Source organism: Pleurodeles waltl, chromosome 4_1 (genome assembly GCF_031143425.1).
Source record: "Pleurodeles waltl isolate 20211129_DDA chromosome 4_1, aPleWal1.hap1.20221129, whole genome shotgun sequence".
Taxonomy (NCBI): Eukaryota; Metazoa; Chordata; class Amphibia; order Caudata; family Salamandridae; genus Pleurodeles; species Pleurodeles waltl.
Window position 1 is genome coordinate 209,588,992 of NC_090442.1, and position 24,348 is coordinate 209,613,339.

A 24,348-nucleotide genomic window follows, 5' to 3' on the forward strand; every position below is an offset into this window, starting at 1 on the left:
TAGTCCACCCCCTTTTTGTGTCAGGAGTAGAAAAGGAGGGGAAAAGGGTCACCTATTAAAGCAGGATTCCCATGGGTTAAGGATCGCCGGGCGGGAGCCGGCAAGGATGTGTCCTACTCTATCGCTAGCCACCCCCAATGGATGATGGTTTTCAGTTGCTTCAAAACTGTAAAGGTGAGCATTTGTTGCAAAATCCAAAAGGTCTTACTGGTAGGCAAGTTTTTCTAGATCAAGCTGTACCTCAGATTCAAGCGGTGCGCTGCATGTGCTTTCCTTCTTATGGGCTCCGTGGCATAGAGTTTAAGGGAATCTCTAGCAAGGTGCTAAAAGGCTAGAACCCTTTATGTTGGGTGCTAAGGAGAATATCAAAGTAATTGACATACAGGATGGTTCAATTAAAAACATGAAATAAAATAAATAGGTAAAATGGAAGGACTGTAATAAAGGTGCCTAAAGTACCAAGTGGGTTTTCAAAATATTTCGAAGAAACATACTTGCCTACAGCATCTCGAGGTGCTGCAGCCTGTATATTACTTCAGATACAACAATAGGTTATACTCATAAGAAGCAAGAGATCTCTGTTAATTATTGTACATACCTTTAGGATGCTGACTGCATAATCTCTTGAGCCAAAATATTTATCTTTGTAGAAAGAAATGTGTTCTTGTCCCTGTTTTTTTCTGTTTTTTGTTCCAATTTCTCCATCACTTGGGATTCCAGTTGGCTGAAATTCAGCAGCTGCCGCCGCAAAAGTCAAGGGGGGGACCAAGGGGGATGACGGGGATGTGGGAAACAACGTAAAAAAAAAAAAACACTTACCTTTCTCATCGCCACAGCTCACCGCCTTGCGCTCTTCTGGTGTCCCAGCATTCACTGGGACACAAGCAAAGGCTCCCCAGCAATTCTGACACTGCTTTCATGTGAAGCGTAGCATGAAAGCAATGTCAGGATTGGTCTGAGTGGCTTGGACTGCCACTCAAACACAACCCTGGGGTCTGTGCAGTTTCTCCAGTCCGGCTGTTCAACATAGCCAGGCTGGATAAACCTAAGTGTGCATGTGTGTTTGGCTGGTCTAAGATGGCTGGCAAAACACACATGCTCACTTAGGTGCACTCTCTCTTCATCCCCACTCCCGCCTCCCATGACCCAGCCCGCCCCCTCCCTGCACTGCTGGCTGAGCCATAAGATGAAAAATAAAACCATAATAAACTATCATTTTATTTTTCATCTCCTGGCTCTTGGCCAGGGGGTGATGCTCCTCCGCCATCGCAGAGGAGCCCCCTGCTGAAATTGTGTCTTTGCCTGTGGAAGTGTCCTGTCACAGAAGATGTTTCATTTGTGCTCTTATTTTACTTCAATATTTGCTCAGCCTAATTTTTATTTTGCGTTCTGTTTTGATTACATAGGTTTTGTTGCATGTGCACTTTAAGCTACAGATGCCATTGATAGTATCAAACATGGATCTTCCATGTGTTGTAAATGTTTACCCGAGTTGGGATGGTCCACTTCGATTCCAGCGCTGCAATAGCTGCAGCTCTGACAAGCATGGGTACCTCCTTTTTAGCTCTGGCATTTGAGGCAGTTTTTTCTGTCTCCTTGGATTAGTGTTCTCAAAACAAATCATACATATTATACATACATAGGAGGGATTTAGTTCAGCAGGCTTTATCTATTGGTCTGTTGACCTCAGGGGCATAGCTTGGTCAGTACGACGGGGTGTGAGCTTTAGGTTTCCTGACAATCACGCTGGCATATAATGCTAAAATAAATTGTACAAGCAGAGTGTATAAGAGGGGGCTTAAAGGCAGTGGAAAAGGAGAGGACTGCAAATTGATAGGAGTACTAACTGAGAGAAAAATAACGTTAAGATTACCCCAACTAACAGAGACCAGTTGTGACCATCATGTTTTCAAAAATATTGAAAAAAGTAGAAACAGCTCAAGGAGAGGATATCTTCGTTCAAGATTTTTAGGCTTTCAAACCAGAGATGAGAGAGGGTGTGTGTGTGTTTTTGTCAGTGTGTGCATGCTAAAATCCCAGCTTAAATCAGACACACAGCTCACCATAACTGACTGAAAGCACCTGTTCCCAAGTATTCACCATAAAATACCTTCATTGGGGGGGGGTGTACCACCCCAAACACTGCCCCCCACCCCCTGAAGTTACGGCCCTGGATGAACTGTCATTCGCATTTTGATTCTCCCACTACAACACACAGCATGGGACAATGGGTCAGCCACTTTTACCCACTGCCTTCCTTTACTTTGAGTAACAGCAGTGCTTAATTTGTAAATAAAAAGGTGCCGGTGCCCAAAGTCCTCCTCTTAAACACGCAGCTGCTGCAATTAAATGTGCGAACACGGAATACTGTGGCAGCGTAATCCTGAAACCATCTCGGGCCTCTTCAATCTATTTAAAACTACTCCCTGCCCCTTCAGCGCACTCTTGCAGCTTTCTACTTCTCCCTTTGTGACACTTTTTTGGTTTTCTCTTCCTCCGTTTTTCCAAAATGTGTATTTTGCTTGCAGCAAATGCTTGAAGCAGAAGACTAAGCGCCGGCCCTCAAAAATAAGTGCCAGTGCTAAGCACCGGAAACAACAAGCACAAATTAAGCACTGAGTAACAGTGCAAAGCTTGTGCACATTGTTCACATCTACTTAAAAATAGTGTATTTCTCTTGAGTGACAAAGCAGCTTCAATGTGTGCATTTTTGGTTTTATTTCTGTATATTATCTTTAAAAAATAGCTAGGATTTTGCTTGCAATACATGTACCTGAATAGACTTGATCTGCATTTCTTTGAGATTGCTATGTCTTTGGTAAGCCCAAATAGGTTCTTGTTTCAATATGGGACAGTTATTTAAAAATGTTTTTTGACTTATGCACTGTTTGTAGACGATTTTGACTTCTGGTACTCAGGAATAATAACTCATTTATATTTTTGGATTATTTGTGACTTGATCTAGGACTTGAGTTGAGTAACCTACTCAAATAGTATTTTTCATATGTATTTCTTGTTGATATTTTTCTAGTTTGCGGTTTGTTCTTTTGCGTTGCATCAGTTGATGTAGTGGGAGAATCTTTTTTAATAATCCTTGGTGATTTTTTTTTTATTGTGAAGTAAGGGCCAGATGTAGGAACAAAGCAAATTGCGACTTGCAATTTGCGAGTCCGAGCGACTTGCAAATTGCAACTCGCAATTTGCCATGCAGAAAGGTGTCTCAGACACCTTCTGCGACTCGCAATATCATTAATCATTAATATTATTGAGGTGGGTCACAGTTTGCGACCCCATTGCGTGTCTGGGCACTAACAGGGATGATGGCCTACTGGAGACAGCAGACCACATGTCCGTGACTGCTTTTTAATAAAGCATTTTTTTTTTCCATCTGCAGCCCGTTTTCCTTAAAGGAAAATGAGCGGCACTTGAAAAAAAATACCGAAACCTTTTGTTTCGGATTTTTTCAGAGTAGGCAGTGGTCCATAGGACCACTGCCTGCTCTGAAAAAATATTTTTGTGTACATTCACAAAGGGGAAGGGGTCCCATGTGGACCCCTTCCCGTTTGCGAATGAGTTACCATCCACTTCAAGTGGATGGTAACTGCGAGTTCATTTGCGACCGTTTTCGCGGTCGTAAATCAACTTGCATCGCGTTGCGAGTCGCAAATAGGAAGGGAACACCCCTTCCTATTTGCGAGTCGGAAACGCATTTTGCAAGTCGGTTCCAACTCGCAAAATGCGTTTCTGCATCGCGTAGAGGCTTTTGCGCCTCGCAAACGGCATTTTTCGCCGTTTGCGAGGTGCTAATGCCTTGCTACATCTGGCCCTAAGTTGTTTCTGTCAGTCGGGTTTGAGAACCAAGGTTGCCAAATCATGGCCACGAATACATTCAGAAAAAGTATATATATATTAAAAAAAAATACATTTGATTATTTTTAATTATTAAAAAAATGACCGACCAGACATTGTCTTCAGGATGCTCCCACTGTCTTTGTACAGCTTCATTATTTACCGGACAGTCATTATTTCACGTCCCCATCGCACCTCTCTACTTAAGAAAATCTATAAATTGTGTGAAGTAGCCAATAGTAACATGTGAAAATATGGCGCACCCTTTCTAGCATTATTTTACATTCCTTTAGTGCATTTGTGGACTCATTTCAAATTGCGCATAATCGAGCTCTATTGCTCCTCAAGTCCTAATAAGTTGTCAGTACACTTAATGTACTGGGATACGATAAAGGGGGAGAACTGCATCATAAATTATCTATCAGGGATTTCCAGATGCTGAATCTGGCTCTTTCATTTCTCAAATTACAGGACTGGTTAACTGGTCCAAATGTATGTTCAATCAATCAATCAATCAAATAATTTCTTAAGCGCACTACTCACCCGTTAGGGTCTCAAGGCACTGTGGATGGGGGAAGGGGTGGGGGGAGGTGGGTTGCTGGTTACTGCTCACAAAGCCATGTTTTAAGGTGCTTTCTGAAGGTTAGGAGGTCCTGGGCCTTGCGTAGGTTGATGGGGAGGGAGTTGCAGGTCTTGGCGGTGAGGTGGGAGAAGGATCTGCCGCCGGAAGTGGTGCATTGGATGCGGGGGACTGTAGCGAGGGCGAGGTCGGCGGAGCGGAGCTGTTGAGTTGTTATGTGGAAGTTTACTTTTTGTTGAGGTAGGCCGGGCTAGTGTTGTGGAGGGCTTTGTAAGCGTGGACGAGGACTTTTAAGATGATCCCTTTGTTGATGGGCAGCCAGTGTAGGGATCTGAGGTGGGCGGATATGTGTTCGTGGCGAGGGAGGTTGAGGATGAGACATGCGGCTGCGTTCTGAATTCGCTGGAGTTTTCTTTGAAGCTTGGCTGTGGTCCCCGCGTAGAGGGCGTTGCTGTAGTCCAGTCTGCTGCTGATGAGGGCGTGGGTGACTGTTTTTCTTGTTTCTAAAGGAATCCATTTGAAAGTCTTGCGTAGCATGCAAAGGGTGTTGAAGCAAGAGGATGATATGGCATTGATTTGCTGTGTCTTGGAGAGAGATGAGTCTAGAACGATGCCAAGGTTGCGTGCGTGGGTGTTGGGAGTGGTCCGAGGGTGGTAGGCCACCAGGAGTCGTTCCATGCCGTCTTGTTGGGGCCGAAGATGATGATTTCTGTTTTGTTTGAGTTTAGTTTGAGGTGGCTTGCTGTCATCCATTTGGCGATGTCGATGAGTCCGGTGTGCAGGTTTATTTTGGCGGTGGCTGGGTCTCTGGTGAGGGAGATGATTAGCTGGATGTCGTCTTTGTATGAGATGATGGTGATTCCGTGGGGCAGAGGATGTTGGTGGGAGGGGGCATGTAGAGGTTGAAGAGGGTGGGGCTGAGGGAGGATCCATGGGGGACCCTGCAGATGATCTTGGTGGCTGGAGACCGGAAAGGAGGGAGGCAAACTCTTTGGGTTCTTAGGGTGAGGAAGGAGATGAGCCACTCCAGGGCCTTGTGTTGAATTCCGGCCTCAAAAAGGCGTGTGCGGAGGGTTTGGTGGCATACAGTGTCGAATGTTCACTGTATGCCTGAATGATCCTTCCCTGTGAAGCTAGAATCTCAAAAAGGACCAGCTGACTGGGTCGACTGCGGCATCAAAGGCAATAATGACCGTAGGGAGATCCATTTTGCTGGATTTCTTAATCAAGCAGAGCACGCTTCTTATGTAATGATGGGACTTTTTTTTTATAAATCCTGACTGATATGGATTTATCGGGTAAGGCATTAAAGATTCCATTCAGGACGGAAACATGTTTATATTTTTTTTTCACTTGTATTTTCTGATCTTCGAAAAAGAGGGAGAAGCATAGAGGATCAGGAGCATCAGTTCACTACAATTTACTAAAGAAAGCTGTGAATAGTCACTGCTTCCCCCCTCTGAGTTTATCAGAAAGACCCAACAGCTCCAGCATCTTTCTCAAGAATGCCTATTCAAAAAGGGAGAGTGTACTATAGTGAAATCCCCTGCCCATATATGTTCACCCACTATCTTTTATAATCTTTATCACAGAGCATATAGGCGGTCATTCTGACCCTGGCGGTTGAAAACCGCGAGGGCAGAGTGCCGCGGAAGCACCGCCAACAGGCTGGCGGTGCTTCATGGGCAATTCTGACCGCGGCGGTAAAGCCGCGGTCAGAAAAGGGCAACCAGCGGTTTCCCGCCGGTTTACCCCTGCCCCAAAGAATCCTCCATGGCGGCGCTGCTCGCAGCACCGCCATGGGGATTCCGACCCCCTTCCCGCCATCCTGGTCCTGGCGGTAAAACCACAGGCATGGGCAGTGCAGGGGCCCCCTAACAGGGCCCCATAATGATTTTCAGTGTCTGCCTAGCAGACACTGAAAATCGCGACGGGTGCCACTGCACCCGTCGCACACCAGCAACTCCGCCGGCTCCATTCGGAGCCGGCTTCATCGTTGCTGGGGCTTTGCAGCTGGGCGGGCGGGTGCCCTTTTGGCGGTCGCCCGCCCAGCGCGAGAGTCAGAATGACCGCCGCGGTCATTTGACCGCGGTGCGGTCTTCTGGCGGTCTCTGCCCGGCAGGCGGTGCCCGCCGCCCGCCGGGGTCGGAATGACCCCCATAATGTCTTGGTTAGCATTTGTGATGGGCTACTAAAGCTGGATATGTACCTCCAGGTTCTCCTATGACTATGTTTGCAGCCAACTCTCCACACCTTCTGGTTGGCCAATGCAAAATATTGATTAGTGTATTATTTGTGTATCATTAGTCTAACTTTACAAATCAGGTGGGGAATTCAATTCCCTTATTATTCCCAGTGAAGAGACGCACCTTCTTGGTTAGGAATGCCTACCAAAAACTCCACGGGGTCCTGAGGAGTTCCTCCCACCTCTCAGCAGACCTTTTGGTCCCCTCCTGGGATAGCATCACACCTCCTTGCAGGAAGGCAGCAGACTGTCTCAGGTTACAACTGCAGCAGGTAATCAGAAACAGCTATTAGAACTTTTGGCCAAGAAAGTGGTGACTATCTAAAGTCACATCACAAAACAAAATAAAATGATGGACAGGGTGTTGATACTTTTCAAACACTCACCCCCTGGCCTAGAAGTTCGGGCCGGACTGTTCCCATGGGGAACAGGGTCAAGACTGATTTGCATAAGGCTTGGTCCAAACTGGGGTGACGTGGCGAGCAAAATAAAGATGGATTAAACCCAGATCTGTGACTGGGGGTGAGTGTTTGAAAAGGTTCAACCCTCCATCCATCATTTTATTTTATTTTGTGATGTTGCTTTGTGCGCCCTAAGTGGCAGGGGTATGCCCAGACGTGGGTCCCTTGCTCGCTGTGCCACTGGATTCAAGCTAGCCTGGCTGATGAAGGGTGATACCCTGAAACCGGTCCCAGGATGCTTGTTTCCTGTCCAGGGAGGACCTGGCCTAGCAGTTCAGGCTGGACTGTTCCCATGGGGAACAGGGTCAAGACTGATTTGCATATGGCTGGGTCCAAACTGGGGTGACGTGGTAAGCAAAATAACGATGGATTAAACCCAGATCTGTGACTGGGGGTGAGTGTTTGAAAAGTTTCAACACTCCATCCATCATTTTATTTAGTTTTGTGACTATCTAAAGTCACCTAAACATTAAAGGCTCCTTCAAATGCGACTATAGCAAGAAGTCCAGTTTAATGTAACAATTAATTTGATACATTGAAGTACTATATTTGGTGGTCCCAAATGGAGGTTAACACTTAAAAGTTGGGCTAGTGTAACCTCATGGTAGCCAATTGTTCTACCAGTCGTGTTACAGCAATTGCGACAATTGTGAGTTTTCTCTGTTAGTGCACGTAAAGCAACAATCAATCAATCAATCATAGCATTTGTAAAATGCAGCACTATTACGCCTATGGGTATCTGGGCGCTGAGGGTGCTGTCGAAAAGCCACGTTTTGACTCTCCTTCTGTAGTTCTCCCAGGGAGAGAGCTGTTCGTGGTGGAGGGGCCGACTGTTCAAGGACTTGGCTGCTGTGTAGGACACGGCCTCTGCTACGGCTGCAATGGATGCGGTGTTGGGTGTGAGGTTTAGTGCTGTAGAATGTAGTTGTCTCACTGGGACATAGAAGCTGATTCTGAAGAGATCTTTCGTGTGGTTGGCTGCAGTGTCAATGTGGGCAGTGATTGCTACTCTTTTTGCTGCCTTGATGTGGTTGTGGTAGTAGTTGATGTCTGCCTTTTAGGCGGCTCTGTCGAAAGGGGTCCTTGGTCATGCACCATTGTTTCTGTAGACGGTGGCAGTCGCATTTGGAGTTTCTGAGACCCAGAGTGTATCAACTTGCTGACTTGGAGGTGTTGTTGGTTTTAGCTGGTTTTCAGCGGGCGATTCCGCCGGTGGATTTGGTGATACAGGTGATGCAGTTTTGGATGGTCTGGTTGAGGTCTGGCGTGGGCTTGGGATGTGTGGTGTCTAGGGCCTGTGCGCAGAGGGTCTCGGATACCTTACCTCAGCTTCAGAGGGGGTGCTAAGGTGCTTGGAGGTGGTGTGCTGGAAATTGGAGATGGTAAAGTGGACGATGATGTGAGTGATCCAGGTGAGTTCAGTCATGTGGGTAAAAGTGACTCTGTCACTAGAAGTAAAGATGGCGTCCAGTGTGTGTCTGGATTTGTGTGTGGGTTTGGTGACCAGTTGGGTGAGGCCGATGTTGCTGATGTTCTCTATGAGTATGTGTCATTGGGGTTGTTAAGGTGGAAATTGAGATGGCCGAGTACAATGCAGTGGAGGAAGCCACTGGCGAGGGGGGGTGACGAGGTCAGCAATGGCGTCAAGGAAGGCTGGGCGTGGTCCCAGGGATCTGTATGCGAGGGTCCATTACGTTGTGTTGTTGCATCAGTCTGGAGTCGGAAGTTGAGGAGTTCCATGAGGGGTGATGGTGCATTGGATGGTTTCCCTGAAGATGATGGCAATGCCACCGCCACGTTTGTTGGTGTGGTCTCAATGTATCATCTTGTACCTGTTAATGGTGGCCATGGCAATGTCAGGGTTTGAGGAGGGTGTTAGCCGTGGTTTGGTGATGAAGGCGATGTCCGGGTCATGGGTGGGGATGGGTTCCCAGATTTCCATGGTATGTTTACAGGAGCATGCGTTTAGCAGGATGCAATGGAGTGGTGTTTGGTTTTCGTAGTCTTCTGTGTGGGTCCAGTGTGCGCAGGTGGGCCCGCATTGCAGGAGAAACAGCAGTGTAGGAAGGTGAAGGGTCACTTAGTTGAGCAAGGGGCGGCAGTGAGGCAGCTGTTGATGGGGTGTCCAACGTTCAGGGCCTGGAGCTCCCTGGTTGTATAGTGGTGGGAGGACCAGGGATCCAGGCGCTGGGCACAGTCCATGCACAGATGGGCAGAGACAGGCTTGCCTTTGGTGCATCTTGGGTGTGCCAGCGGCTCACATGCTGCGCATATCCACTGGGCGGCCACGCTGCCACCTCCATTATATGTCCTGGGAGGTGGGAGGGTTGGGGTAGGAAGCAGGACAGTAGGAGGGCGGGAGTGGACGTGGAGTGAAACAAGCTTTGGTAGGGGCATGAGCAGATGCAATCAGGCTCAAGAATGAGGGCAGAGCTGTCACAATCAGGCTCAGGAATGCAGGTGGAGCTGTCAGCGGCAGGCAGGAGGGTCGTGGAGCAGCTCGAGAGCTGTGACTGGCCGAATGGGCCCAAAGCATAAATATACATGATCTTCTTTTTGATATTGAGCACCCTGCCTTATGTGCTACTAAGGCCTTCCCTGGGGGTGAATTAAATGTTGAAAAGGAAGGTTTGGACTTGGCAAAGGGGCTTATTTGGCCATGTCAGGTTGGTAGTTTAAAGGCTGCACGATTAGCCTGCAGTGGCAGTCCTAGAGCTATGATCTCACTTTGTCACTGCAGTGGTGTCACAATTGAGTGCAGCAGTCCACCACTGACATTTAAGTTACTAGCACGGGGTACCCTTTGAATCATATACAAGAGGCCTATAAGTAAGTTAAATATGCCAATCAAGAATTAGCCAATCACATATACACTTTAAGGGGTCTGAGCACATGGACCTGGGCCTGGTTAGCAGGGCCCAGTGCACTTCAGAATTAAAAGTCCAGCAGCATTAGCCTATAGATATGGGGGGTGATCATAAAAAAGAAGCCTTTTACTTAAAATAAGGTTTTTGACCTTCAATCAGCGGCTGAAGAAAACCATAACTGCATAAACCCAGAAAGGGACGGCACACTTTCAACTGAATTTGTGACCGCTTTCTGGGCTAATACATTGAATAACTTATGGATTTATTTTCTCTATACTCAGTTTTGGAAACAATAAAACAATTTATATCAAACCAAATTCTTATCAAGTTATGACTTGCCACGATTTATGAAAGATATAGGGGGTCATTCTGACCGATGACCACGGAAGCACCACCAATAGGCTGGCGGTGCTTCCTTTGCTATTCCGACCACGGCTATAAAGCTGCGGTCGCCCAGCCGGGTCCGGCGGTTTCCCACCGGATTTCCCCCGGCTGGGAGAATCCATGGGGATTCCGACCCCCTTCCCGCCAGCCTGTTTCTGGCGGTTTTCACCGCCAGAAACAGGATGGCGGGAACGGGTGTCGTGGGGCCCCTGGGGGCCCCTGCACTGCCCATGCCACTGGCATGGGCAGTGCAGGGGCCCCCTAACAGGGCCCCAGCAGGATTTTCACTGTCTGCTTTGCAGACAGTGAAAATCGCGACGGGTGCAACTGCACCCGTCGCACCCCTGCAACACCGCCGGCTCCATTCGGAGCCGGCTTCAATGTTGCAGGGCCTTTCCCGCTGGGCCGGCGGGCGCTCTTTTGGCGGTCGCCGACCGGCCCAGCGGGAAAGTCGAAATGGCCCCCGCGGTCTTTTGACCGCGGAGCGGTCTTTCGAGGGGGGAAGTTTGGCGGGCGGCAACTGCCGCCCGCCAAACTCAGAATGACCCCCATAATGCCATCCAAGGCACTTTTACAGCGCATTGGACAACTCTCAGTCCCATTCTTGAGCATGGACATATGATAACTATAGTGACCTAAGGCTGGGGGACGCACCAAATAGCACACACTCAAAGCATTCGCCAGCAGAGCTCTGGTGCGGAGCTACATCGCACTATTGCTGAGTTATCCCACATTCCATGGTACAGAACTTGGTATGGGTGATAAATATTACACTTATTAAATAGTGGGAGTATCAGTATTTACCTAGTGTAGTATTATCAACCCAAATATCAATGCCTGTGGAAAGAGGCCTATGCTTGCTACATTAATATTTTGGATAAATTAATTCATTTACAAAACTATTTTAATGAAAGTATAATATTGTTTTGAAAAGGAAATATGCTTACATATCTTATTATACTCTATTCAGTGCTCCATTAGTCAATTTGGCAGGCAGTGTAACATTAATATTAGGATAAAACGATACCTTCCCTCGTTATACATCCGTGGTTTAACAAAATCATGATTGTGATTCATGAGAACATTGAATCCTAAATTTGTTACAAGTAGAAGTGTTAGCTGTAGAAATATTTTGCATGAAGACAAGTGAATTGTAGAAATATGTCTCATAAAGAGGACCTTCCACCCAGACTGGGACAGAACAAGATCCTAGAAGGCATGGAGGAGAGATTTAATTAACCTATGAGAATATGGCCACGGCATTTGGACAATGGCAATGCACATGTAATAAGTCATAAAATGAAGGCAAAATAAACAAGCTTCCAATAAATGCTTTTTTCAGCTCTAACTGCAAATTTCTGCGCTGACAACTGAAACCGATCAATTACAGTCCTGAAAGAGTTGAGAAATAATCGCTTCCAGACAGACGTTTCAGTTAGAAAACTAGAATATTAACTAGGATATATATCCCTGAGGCAACTGTCACCCTAAATAGAGAGATACCTACCCTAACACCATCTAATTCTGTCACCAACATTGTTCACTACTGAATTCCAAAAAATACCGTGTCATCCCGTAAGGAATTGTAGCCTGGGCAAAAATAGAATAGACACTATTTAATTTAAAAAGTCATAATCTCTGTTTCGTAGTAAAAACTGTTTTATGAGGGTGATATAACACACTGTTGGGAAGCTGGTTTTCCAAAACACTGCAGGAAGTTAACTAAAAATATCTATGAATGTCGTGTTTTTATATGAGAAGCTAGTTTAGTGACGTATTGGTCCTTCGGGATGCTTTAATCGAACTGTTAATTAATTGAAAATTTGATTTTTATATTTGATATGCAACATATATTATCTGCATAAACATATATTGTATCATATATAAAATAATATTTGAATAAATATTTTGGCATATTATTTTAAAAATAGAAAAGGTAAAAGACTTGCTTAGAATGAATAAATAATATTACATTTTCAAAACCCCCTTTGGGATGTTGACAGCAATTTGAAAATATTAACTACAACCTAATCTGATAGGTTGTTAAATAAAAAAGAAGGGAGAGATAGTACATTGTTAATGAACTATGATCCATCTGGTAGGTAGCATCTCCCTTAGAAAATACATAAACTCTAGATCTCACAAATGCAGTCCCATTGGTAAATTTTATCACAAAGCATACTGCAAGGAGATCTATCTCCATTTCCCATTGCCATCTCAATCAATCAATCAATCAGTCAGTCAGTCATGGATTTGTAAAATCGTGGCTAATCACACATAGGTTGCTGAATGTAGGCATGCTGCTCAGTCAAAGAGCCAGGTCTTGAGGTCCTTCCTGAAGTGCTTCAGTGATGCAGCCTGCCTGAGCTTGAGGGGAAGTGTGCTCCATGTCCGTGCTGCTAGGTAGGAGAAGGATCTTTCTCCTGCTGTACTTTTCCAGATCTTAGGGTCGGCTGCAAGGGCGAGCTGAGGGGAACAGAGACGTCTGTTGGGTGCGAAGAAGGGGAGGCAGTGGTTGAGGTATGCTAGTCCTATGCTGTGCTTGGAGGTGTGGATCTGGAGTTTGTATGTGATGTGCTTGTTGACTGGGAGCCAGTGTAGGTCTCTGAGGTGGTAGGCGATTCGGCTGTGTCGGGGGATGAGTCTGGCTGCTGCATTCTGGACTCTTTGCAGTCTTGATTGAAGTTTCTTGGTGATGCCAGCATAGAGTGTGTTGCCGTAGTCCGGTTTGCTGGTGATGAGTGCGTGGGTGACTGTCTTCCTCGTGTGCGGGGGGAATCCATTTGAAAATTTTCCGCAGGAGATGGAGGGTGTGGAAGCTTGATGAAGAGATGGCGTTAACTTGGAGGGTCATCGATAGAGGGGAGTCCAGGATGATGCCCAGGTTGCGTGCATGGTCATTGGTGGCAGGGCATTACCCAGAGCGGTGGGCCACCAGGAGTCGTTCCAGGCAGAAGGGGTGGAGCCGATCACGAGGATCTATGTCTTGTCTGAATTGAGCTTGAGGCAGCTGGCCTCCATCCAGGCGGCGACTGCTCTCATCCCGTTGTGGAAATTCTTCTTGGCTTGAGCAGATTCCTTGGACAGGGAGAGAATCAGTTGGGTGTCATCGGAAACTATGTTTAGCTCATGTTGTTTGGTGATCTTGGCGAGCGGGGCCATGTAGACTTTAAAAAGCGGCGGGCTGAGTGAGGTTCCTTTGGGCACTCTGCAGCAAGTGTCTATAGTTTCTGATGTAAACAGTTCTAGTCTGACCCTCTGTGTCCTTCCAGCCAGGAAGGACCTGATCCAGTTCAGGGCTTTCTCTCGGATGCCGGCATGATGCAGTCTGTCACAGTGGGTGGAGTGGGAGATGGTGTCAAATGCGGTGGAGAGGGCGAGGAGGATGAGTGCGGCAGTGCCTCCGGGGTCCAGTATGATGCATATGTCATCAGTGGCTGCTAAGAGTGCGGTTTTGGTGCTGTAGTTGCTTCTATATCCGGACTGAGATGGGTCTAAGATACGGTGTGTCTCGGGGAATTCGTTGAGTTGCTGGTTGACACCTTTCTCAGTTACCTTGGCTGGGAAAGGGAGCAGAGAGATGGGTCTGTAGTTCTTCAGCTTCCTAGGGTCGGCAGTGGGTTTCTTGAGTAGCAGGCTGATTTTGGTGTGTTTCTAGTCTGAGGGTAATGTGGCGGTCTCGAAGATGATGGTTCAGCAGAGCTCCGGTGCAATGGTGGCAGTGGCCAGGTTGAGGATGTGTTGGGGGCATGGATCCGAAGGTGCTCCTGAGTGGATGGAGTTCATCAGTCTTTGAGTGTCCTCGATGGTGATGGGGGTCTAGGAGTTCAGTATCTGGTGAGGTGCTAGGTCTGTGGCGGTGAGTGCTGCTGGTGGGCTTTGGTTCTTGAAGCCTTTGTAGATGTTCTGGATCTTAAGGTGAAAGAATATGGGGAAGTTGTTGCAGAGGTCTTGAGAGGGAGGCATGGATGAGGTGTCCGCCCCGGGGTTCTTGAACTTTTTGACGATGGCGAAGAACTCTTTGCTGTTGTGAGTGCTGGTGTTGAGGTGTGCTTGAAAGGCGTCTGTTTTGGTGGCTCTGATGTTCAGGTAGCACGTGGTGACTAAATTTTTGTAGGCTGTGCGGTCTTCAGTGGATTTGCAGAACCTCCATTTACGTTCCAATCGTCTGCAGGTGTGCTTGGATTCCTGCAGGTCTGGCGTAAACCACTTGGGTGTTTTGCTCTGTCGATTCCCTGCTGACGTCCTTAGGGGGACTATGTTGTCGGCAAAGTTTGAGAGCCAGCGGTGTATGTTGCTTGCAGCTTCATTTGCATGCCCTGGGTCCGGTGGGAAGGTGTGGTTGAGAGCGTTGGTGAGCTATGCTTCTGTGACTTTGTCCCAGGGCCTGCCGGGGGGCTGAGGGGTGTGGTGGCGTGCGGTGTTCTTTGTGTCGGTAAAGTGGATGCACTTGTGCTTGGTCCAATGGTGTTCGGAGTTGTGGGAGGTGGTGATGTTGTCCCCTGATGAGAAAACGGGGTTGAGAATGTGTCCGGCTCTGTGGGTGGGGACGTTGATGAGTTGTTTGAGGCCGACATTTGTGAGGTTGTCCAGGAGGTTTGAGGTCATCAAGGGTATCAAGGTGGAAATTGAGGTCGCCGAATAGGATGTAGTCGGAGGAGGTGAGCTCTTGGGGGCAATGAGGTCGGCGATGTCTTCGCAGAACTGGGTTTGGAGTCCGGGTGGAGTGTAGATGAGGGTGCCATGTAGGGAGGTGTCTGGGTTGGTCTGAACCAGGAAATGTAGATGCTTGTGTGTTGACTGAGACTACAACTCGATGGTGGTAGTCAGGCGGAGGCTGTTCTTGAAGATTATGGCAATGCCTCCTCCAGGCCAGCTGGCTCTGTCCTTCGTAGATGATTTTGTAGCTGTCTGGGATGGTCCTGGCAATGTCTGGGGCAGCAGTAGGGGTGATCTAGGTCTCCGTGAGGAAGGCAAAGTCCAGGGCTGTTGAGTCGAGGATGTCCCAGATTTCTACTGCATGGCTGACGAGGGAGCATGTGTTGAGGAGTATGCACTTCAGGTGGCTGTCCAAGCTTGGTGCTGGATCGTGGAGTGGTACTTGGAGGGTGCTGGAGCAGGCACTGCAAGAAAAAGGTCCATGGGTGTTCCTGGGGTTGGCTTGGTGGCAGGCTGATGTCTGGGCTGAGGGCACGTAGAGTGCTGGCGTCGAACTGGCGGGGGATGAAAACCAGGGTCCGTGGCGCTGGGCGCAGTCCAGGTGTAGACAAGCACAGATGGGCTTGCCTTTGGTGAGCTAGCGGCACAGTCGCACTGCGGCCACCATTAAGAAGGGGACGGAGGCAGAGGGGTCTGGTCATCTGGGAGGCAGGAGGGCAGGAAAAGGGATTTGCTAGGGAGGGAGGCGGGCCCGCAGGGGCAGCAGTGGCTTGGGGAAAACGCAAGAGGGAGAAAAAGATAAAGAGACAGAAAAGGAACAGAACTGAAAAAAACAGAAGTAAAGGCATAAGTAAAAAGCAAGAGTAAAGAGAGGCAGAACATACTTACTTGCAGATGGCCACCAGGCCACCAGGGATGAGGCACAGCTAGGAGTCTGCAGGTGGAGGTACACCTCGAACTGAGAGTCAGGCAGGCTCTCAGTTTGTCCCAAGCAGAAGCAGCAGCAGTAGCCGGAGGAACTGCACTCTGGAGGGCAACAGACGCTGACCAGGAGATCAGAGGAGTCACCCCCTCACAGCGCTGCGGCCGCCATTAAGAGGGGGAGGGAGGCAGGGGGTCTGGTCAGCTGGGAGGCGGGAGGGTGGGAAAAGTGCTTTGCGGAGGGCAGGAGGGCGGGACCGCAGGGGCAGCAGCTGCGTGGGGAAAACGCAAGAGGGAAAAAAAGAGAAACAGGCAGAAAAGAAACAGAAGTGAAAAAAATTGAAATAAAGGCAGAAGTAAAAAGGCAGGAGTAAAGAGAGGTAGAAGATACTTACTTTCAGATGTCCATTAGGCCACCAGGGATGAGACGCATGCAGGAGCCTGAGGGTGGAGGTGGGCCTCGAACTGTGAGCCAGGCAGGCTCTCAGTTTGTCCCAAGCAGAGGCAGCAGCAGCCAGAGGAGCTGCACTGGGGAGAGCAACAGAGGCTGACCAGGAGGGAGGGCAACAGATGCTGACCAAGAGGTCAGAGGAGTCGCCATCTTGATTATTTCTTTCATGAATCCATACTGTTTGTGCTAAACAGTGTGCAAGCACACTTGGCAAGAGTTCAAAATAGAAAAAATGACTATAGTGAGGGGGAGGTCTTATGTACACATATATGAGATGATAAATTGCCCCCAACCCCATTTATGATAATGCTGATTGACACATTACATAAATCCATCATTCACTGCTTTTTATTAAACTGAAAATATACTGTAATTAATCTGAACTTCACATTAAAGGGCATTCCTTCGTATAATGAAGCTTTTGCTATTCAGGACTGAAAAAGAAGAAGAGAGGGGTTAGCTTTGATGTTTTTCATAATGCTGTTAATCAGTCGCGGATCCTCCATTAGGGCGGAGGAGCATCGCCCCCTCCCACCTCTGCCAGTAGCAGCCGCTGCAAATCCTTTAACAAACTAATTGATAATAAACCATGTTTATTATCATTTCGTTTGTTAAAGGGGTGGGCCATGGGAGATGACGAGGATCAGGGGAGTTCACTGTGCACTCCCCTCAGAGCGCGTGTATGTTTGGCCGGCTGCTTTGGGCAGGCCGAACATACATGCGCAGTAGGCTCTCCCGGGAGCCCCCTCGGTGGGCGCTCCCAGACAATCCTAATGCTGCTTTGAGCTGCTTCAGGACTGGCTGCAGGGCAGGCTGGGAGCCTGTGCCTGCAGCGACGGGAGAGGAGCAGCGTGGCAGCTGAGAAGCAGGTAAGTGATTTAAAAAAAACTTTTTTAAAATTAATTCACACCCCCTGCACATTCCCCACACGCCGCCCCACATTGCCCCAAGAAAGCCCTGCAAGCCACTCCTGCTGTTAATTGAGGATTTGAAAAATGTCATACTGTCAGAGAGGAAGTTGTTGGGAAGTAAGAACAGGGGTTGTTTTAATGGCCCGGTTTTCTATTCCTACCCATTTCTTCTTAGGTTCTGAGTGATGGATAAAGCAATGTTTGGTTTAAGGTAAGGTAAAGGATAGGTAATAATCCTTTAGTTTAAGAATGTTAAAGCACCTTTTTGTACACAGAATATTTAACATATTTGTTAATGTTTTCTTAATTCTAGTTTTACAAGCTGTCGAAACATTTCACAGAACATAATGGTTTTTTGAAAGTATGTTCCTATTTACTGAGTTGCATTTCACCACACAGTTTGCATTTTGGCAACGTTCTAAAACTAAGGAGAAGCTTTCCTCAACTTTACACAAATTATTTTTTTAGTGTTTTCTGTATATCTGTTTTAAGAGTTATCGCTAATACTTCTAGGTCTGTAAGTTGCTTGTATTCTCATTTAAATGTCTTCAATCATAGTCTTTATGTTAACAATTCTTGAGATTGATGCTGCATTTGATCTTGACCTGTTAACTAGAGAATGAGCTATAACTGTCTGCAAGTCTGCATAGTGCGCATAGGGATATGTGAGACAACAATACTATAAGCAACATGGGAAACAACAGGTCTTTAAAATCTGTTTCTTCTATTTGAATATCCTTTATACTATTGCATACGTTAGTACAATTGCAAAAGATTCTACAGCCAGGTAAAATTATAATGGGGATTAAAGATACCTTTATATGGTTCCTTTTTTTAAGTTTGTGCACTTCTTGACAATAAACCATTTGTTTTGAATTTGGTGAATGAGTTTCCATATGGTGCTTCTAATCCTTGATAAAAATAATTCTTCAAAGGACAATCTTTTAGCATTTCATTTAATTAAGGATACATTGCTGAACGCCTTCTTGGCATCTGGAATCAATACTATATTGTGACTCAGTTTGTTCTTAGTGATCAGCATAATATTTCTCATAAGTCTAAAATTACCTAAGGAAAGAGGAGGCTGACAGTTACTTTCTCAGACCTGAGAGGAAGGGTTCTAAAGATAGCCATTCTGAAAAAGAGTGAACTGGGGAGAGAACCAACTCTTACTGTTTCCATAATTAAGCCTCGTAGGGTAATCAGGAAAAGAGAGCTAATGGTCATTAAATAGGAATTGCATAAGGCATGGAAAATTGACTTAACTAGCATTCTGGTGTGATTAAAATTTGAGTTCCAGGTGAAGTGATATCTATTTTCCAGGGTGGACTCAACACAGGTCTTTTTAGAAAATAGAGATCAACCCACTGAGTAACTTTTTAATACAGTGGATTGAGTGCCTTGGGGTGAGACTCCCTAGTATGTGCCTCATTGGAACTGTGTAAATCTGTGGATCTTGTGGACTGATTTGCTGGAAATCTTCTGTGCAGGAAAAAAGTTACTTAGCGAAGAGTTGTTATATCATTAGTATTTTGTCACTCTGCTTTTCGTTTCATCAATGAGGAGCCGGAGCGACAGAGCACCTGATACTTCAAGAGGCATCCAGAAGGAAAATGACTGTTATACAGTGGCAATCTAAAAGAGATTTTACACTGCAATTGGGGGAGTGTAAAAAGCTTTATATGCTGAGGTTTCTGTAATTTGGATAATCTCTGAGATGACCACCCTACATCAATATGATTGACCTTAGTCTAGTAACACAGATTTTACTTAGGCTTTTGGCATCTAAACTGCTTTAAGAAAGGCTTGAGTAACTATTTATCTTTACTTAGTTTGGGGAATAAGTAGTATATGAGGGTTTCACTGAGTTGGTGGAAGATTTAGTACTTCCTGTAGCATTGCATAGGAAAATTAATTATGGGCTAATTACATTTTTGAAACATTTACAGAAATTGGATGTGAGGGCATCTCGACCTAGAGCTTAGGTTAACTGAAAAGATGATAGAGCTTACACTAATCCCTCCAAAGATATGTTGCTGTTCCTGCGTTTTAACATTATCATTTAAAGAAGAAATATCTAGTTTGTTTAAGAATATCTATATCTGAGATCCATTTGTCTCTGCAGGCTTTTGAAAGCTTTAAGAATATTTATAAACCCATTTACATATGTCAATATATTTGTTGGTGATTACATAGCTGTCTACTATGTAGAAAATGTGTTATTGTTCTCCATTTCTTTAAGTTTAAATCCTATAGGCTTACCACTAGCCGCAGAGAAGAAACCTATAAAATAATTTAAATCTAAAGCAGATATTGCAAAACGCCCTGACAGGAGGGAGACAGTGATTGTTCTAGATGTGGAAAATTAAGCTGAAGAAGCATACACAACACTATGAGCCCAAGTTAATACCAGGAATTCACTGGGACCCCCTCACTTATGACATGCAGTGACTGACATAGATCATCAAATCCATCCCAAGAATTGCTCAACTCAGTGATCAGAGAAAGCTGAAGTCTAGGAACGTTCTAAACATGTTCAAAATCCACAAACCTGACACTCTTGACCAACCATAAGCGGCCTACAGTGCCTCAGTGTTTACTGAAAAAGTTGTTTGTATAAGCTACTGACAGTTTCACAGAAAAAACTCAGAATTCCTTCAAAACTGCAATTGATAGGGAAATTCCCTTCTGGCCACGGTAGACGTTACTGACATACCTTAATATCCCTTTTAAATATGGCACAGCAGCCTATCTAACTTTCATGCAGAAAAGGACACATAGGGAGGACATTCCAGAAAATGCATTACTGGCTTCAAAAATCCAGAGTTATACAGAACAGTTTCTTCAAATGGCTGACATTATTAGACAACAAGAAAAATGTAATGGCACCACTTAAAGCCAAACGCAGTCCATTCTAAACATTCAAGTTATAAACAAGGTATTGCAAACCTAGTTGATTAATGCTGAGATAACCCCTACAATACTGTATAACTTGGATTTTTGGAAGAAGAGTGAAAATGTAATGTGGAAAAATAAATACCATTAGCAAAAAAAGAGTGTAGAGGCACAGTGAACTTACCACTAACAAGTCATTGAAGAGAAACACCTCCCTTTGGTGTGCTGCCTGCTTCTGTAACTTATTTACATCTGTCACTTCAAATAATCGACTACAGCAGACCAGTCGACGGTGTGGCACTGAAAGGACCTGTCAAGGTACAGCAGTATTTAGTATAGAGTCTTTCAATACTTACTAAAAATTTAAATCATTTGTTTTTATGGTAAACATTTGTAAAGATTGATCTCATGGTGCCCTATGCATAAGCAAATTCTGTAGCAAATCACACCCATAACAAACATAGATAATAGGGGTAAAACATTTCAAACAAATATGCCAAATAACAACTCTCAATTAAGAAAAAAAGAAAAAATAACAAATGTTGAATTATTAGTATTTATATTAAATATACCTTGTATTACTTGCCACTTTACCAACCTTTTACTTCACTGCTTCTGGGTTGACTACTTATGCTACTCTCCTACAAGAATTCAATAGAATAAATGATGGCTCAGTTTTAACCACAATTCTACATGAGACAACTCTGTCAAATGTATGTTTGCAACGATCTCTGTATCAGTGCTTTTTTTATCACCTCACGTATGTGCAGCTGCCATTGTTGTAGGGGACACCACTCTTAGATACAGAAAGGTACTGAATCTCTTCTGTGACCATGAAACAAGACCTCATATACTCTGCAGGATCTGTGCATTAATGTACCTCAATAGGCAGTAGGTGTCATTAGTGCATCAGTGTCAGTCATATCACTCCAAATCCCTGTCTTCCATCCCAGGCAGTCTGGAAATGTGAAACTCTAACCAATTATATCACTCTCCAGCTCATTCAGAAGAAACAAACTGACAACATTCTCATTCCAGAAACGTAAACCCCCAACCGCATCCATTTTGAGATCTCATGAACAAGGGGCATTGTAAATTAATCTGACTGACTTTGAAAGCAATTCCTGGGTCAGCTGTTGCCTTGCAAGTTGTTTAATTGTGAAGTGAATTTGTAGATGTTTACTCTGGACAACATAACTTAATAGCATGTACTATACGGCTTCAACCACCTTTAAATGAAGGATATAGTAGCGGTATTGATTGATCCTAATCTAGTACTCATCTACAGTATGGTTTATTGATATTAGGAATTATTATATTGCTTTCAAGTAAACGTAGGAGATAAAGACCTACATGATCAGGTGATATTTTAGTCACTGTACTTCATTTCTCACCAAAGGGAGAATAACACTTCTAAGCATGAATGCAGTCCATAAAACTATAAACATACAAGTATTTCCCCAGGCAGAAGGAAGTAATCAGAATACCTTTGTTTTTTATTTTTACAATTAGAACACACACAGTCAGGTCAGGTACAATTCAGCATGGACCACTGGGAAATACAGAACAAGAATACAACAAGTTTAAGAAAGGAGTCAAGGAAAGGGCCAGTTGTACTCACAGTTTTCATTCCCACAATGGATTTTTCTACTTTGGTAACATAGGTCACATGATCTTCATTGGACTTCAGCTCTTTCAACTGGATCCTCTCATAAATGCCAACCACCATCTCTCGAGGAATGTCTGCGCCATCATCCACGCCTGCAGTCAGAATGGGATTGGACTTGATCATCCTTGTGTGACAACAATTGCCATGACTACTATGTTGAGTAGGTCAAATATAGTTTAAATCACATACACATTTTTATCAGTAACTGTGGTACTGAAAAAGTACTGTGTTACAAACATAAGTACACAGTCCTTCTTATTGCTATGATTTTACAGGTGGACCCTGTTGAGACTTAGGGACTGATTTAGACTTTGGTGGAGAGGGTACTCTGTCACAACAGAGAATGAGTACCCTCTCAACCAAAGCAAAGGTACAGTTGCCTCATTTAGAGTCGGGGGAGTTTCAGTATGCAGATGTGGGAGATCATCTACTCCGTCAGAGTTTTGGCCATGGTCTGCCCACCCAATTAAGAGTGGCCAGACAGATGACAAGTTTTCACTGTCTTTCACCACAAGGTAAAACCTGGCAGTAAAGGGAAGTTAAAATATCAAAATGACCCCCACACCATGGGGAAATCTCCCATTCCAAGTGGGGTCATTGCTTTTTTATTTTTGAGAACAAAATCACGCTTTGGAAATTTAAAAAAAAGTTGAAAGTTGGATAGACAGCTCTGTCCTTCTGACAGAGCTGTCTATCAAACTTTCAGAGCATTTACAAAAACCGCCCTGATAACAGTTCATGTAAATGTAAGAGGTGTCCACTGCGCCAGCGGGCATCTCTAAATTTAGAGGCTGAAGTACCCTCACCATAGATGGTGTACAGTACTCTGCCATGATGATGGTACATAATCCATCTACCAAACTCAAAAGCAGGCCCTAACTTTCCTTTTTTGACAGAATGAAAAACATAAATGTTTGTGGTTCAATGCTTGCATAAATCTCAGTCACTCGGAAATAGTATGGGCCGCATTACTTCTTATTTTTTTGGTTCACTGTGGCTTTTGTCAAAGGCCAGCCACTGGGCTTACTGTACTATTCAATGGGATATTTGTTATAAAGGCATGCAGGTTTTTTGCTTTGTCATTAGCATACAGGAAATTATATTTGCAACTATAAATAAAGAAAAAATAGTGGAACTATCAAGAATTCAACACAGAACAATAGAAAAACGACTCACAATTGTGGCAGTTGATTGCCTTTAGATTCGAGATCCTGCCTGGGAATTTTGTATAAAACTAGAACTATTTTATTTTGATTCCCACCTTGACAAAATGGTCAGGTAGCCTGGTGGGATAAATTGGTTCCTGAAACAGTAAATACCTTTGCTACGCCCAAAGTGTGGACTCCATTAAATAAGGCTCGATGATAAGCTGCAGGCTACTTTGTGGATTATTGTATAGGTGTCATTTTGCAGTGTGATGTATGGGCTGAGTTGAGCAAGAAGGTGTGGTAGATGGACCAGATTGTTTTTGTTAGCAGCACAAACACAATAAGCTTATTGGAGACAAACTACCATTGCTGTGCATGTATGAGATGGGAAATTCTGTGCCAGGACTCACCAATTTTGATGCTTTTTGAAGTACAGGATTCTGCTTGTGATGCAACTACGTTTTGGTGATGGAGCAGTCAACTCAAAAGGAGTAACTGTGATCTCTATATCCCATACAGACACTGTCAGGTAGGTTCTCATTATGCTAATGAGGCTACTGGATTTGGGAGACAGGATCACATGGATTGTGGCTACAACGTAGAATTCAACACCACATGTCGCCTGTCGGCCTAATCCGGGTTCTACGGCTAACTAGCAGCGTCTCATCTCTGGCCGAGATGATTGTGGCAACCGGGCGCATGACAAGAAGACTCCTCAGGAGAATGGTGGTCGATCAGATCCCATCCCTTTCTCTCAGTTACCAAAAAGTCTCATACAGGAAAAGACAACAGAGGCAGAATATAGTTCAATAAGGATTTATTGAAGTAAGTGCATCTTAGATAAAAAGGAATGTATTGCAATAACTAGGATGATAAAACACAATAAAAGCAAGCAGGTGATTAACAGAGTAAAACACAAGAATAGTCCTACCATACTGTCACTAAGAATGAAATAGATGTATAGTTCTCCTACCTCACTATGTCTGAGCACAGTGTAATAAACCTAATCTGCCCTTTGGGTTTTCACCCTTGTGGTACACCATCCCTCATACCTGGAGGATAAGCCTGTAGTCTAGAGAGACACCGTCCCAATGCGGATCAGGGGTCTGGCCGTCTAGGCAAGTAGCTGCGGCGAAGCGATCAGCAATCAGCATACAGTCATGGTCATCTGGCTGGAATATCCCTCTCACGTGTCTGGGACAAAGGGGTGTTTTTTAATAAAACAGTTGGCATTCTAAGAAATGGTCCCCACGTATGAGTATGTGTTTTCTGTGAATGTTGGAGGCACAGCATACCACGTTTGTCGGC

General features: G+C 45.1%; 1 protein-coding gene across 4 annotated transcripts in view; it reads right to left on the reverse strand.

Moving 5' to 3' along the window:
- IQSEC3 (IQ motif and Sec7 domain ArfGEF 3) overlaps positions 1-24,348 on the reverse strand; it is an 892,834-nt gene that overhangs the window by 114,642 nt on the left and 753,844 nt on the right. For all 4 annotated transcript variants that reach the window (XM_069228143.1, XM_069228142.1, XM_069228145.1 and 1 more), the window contains exons 8-9: positions 21,845-21,984; positions 20,408-20,533 (exon numbers count right to left, since the gene is read on the reverse strand). In XM_069228143.1, coding sequence (XP_069084244.1) covers positions 20,408-20,533; positions 21,845-21,984 — 266 coding nt within the window. The remainder of the gene's footprint in view (positions 1-20,407; positions 20,534-21,844; positions 21,985-24,348) is intronic.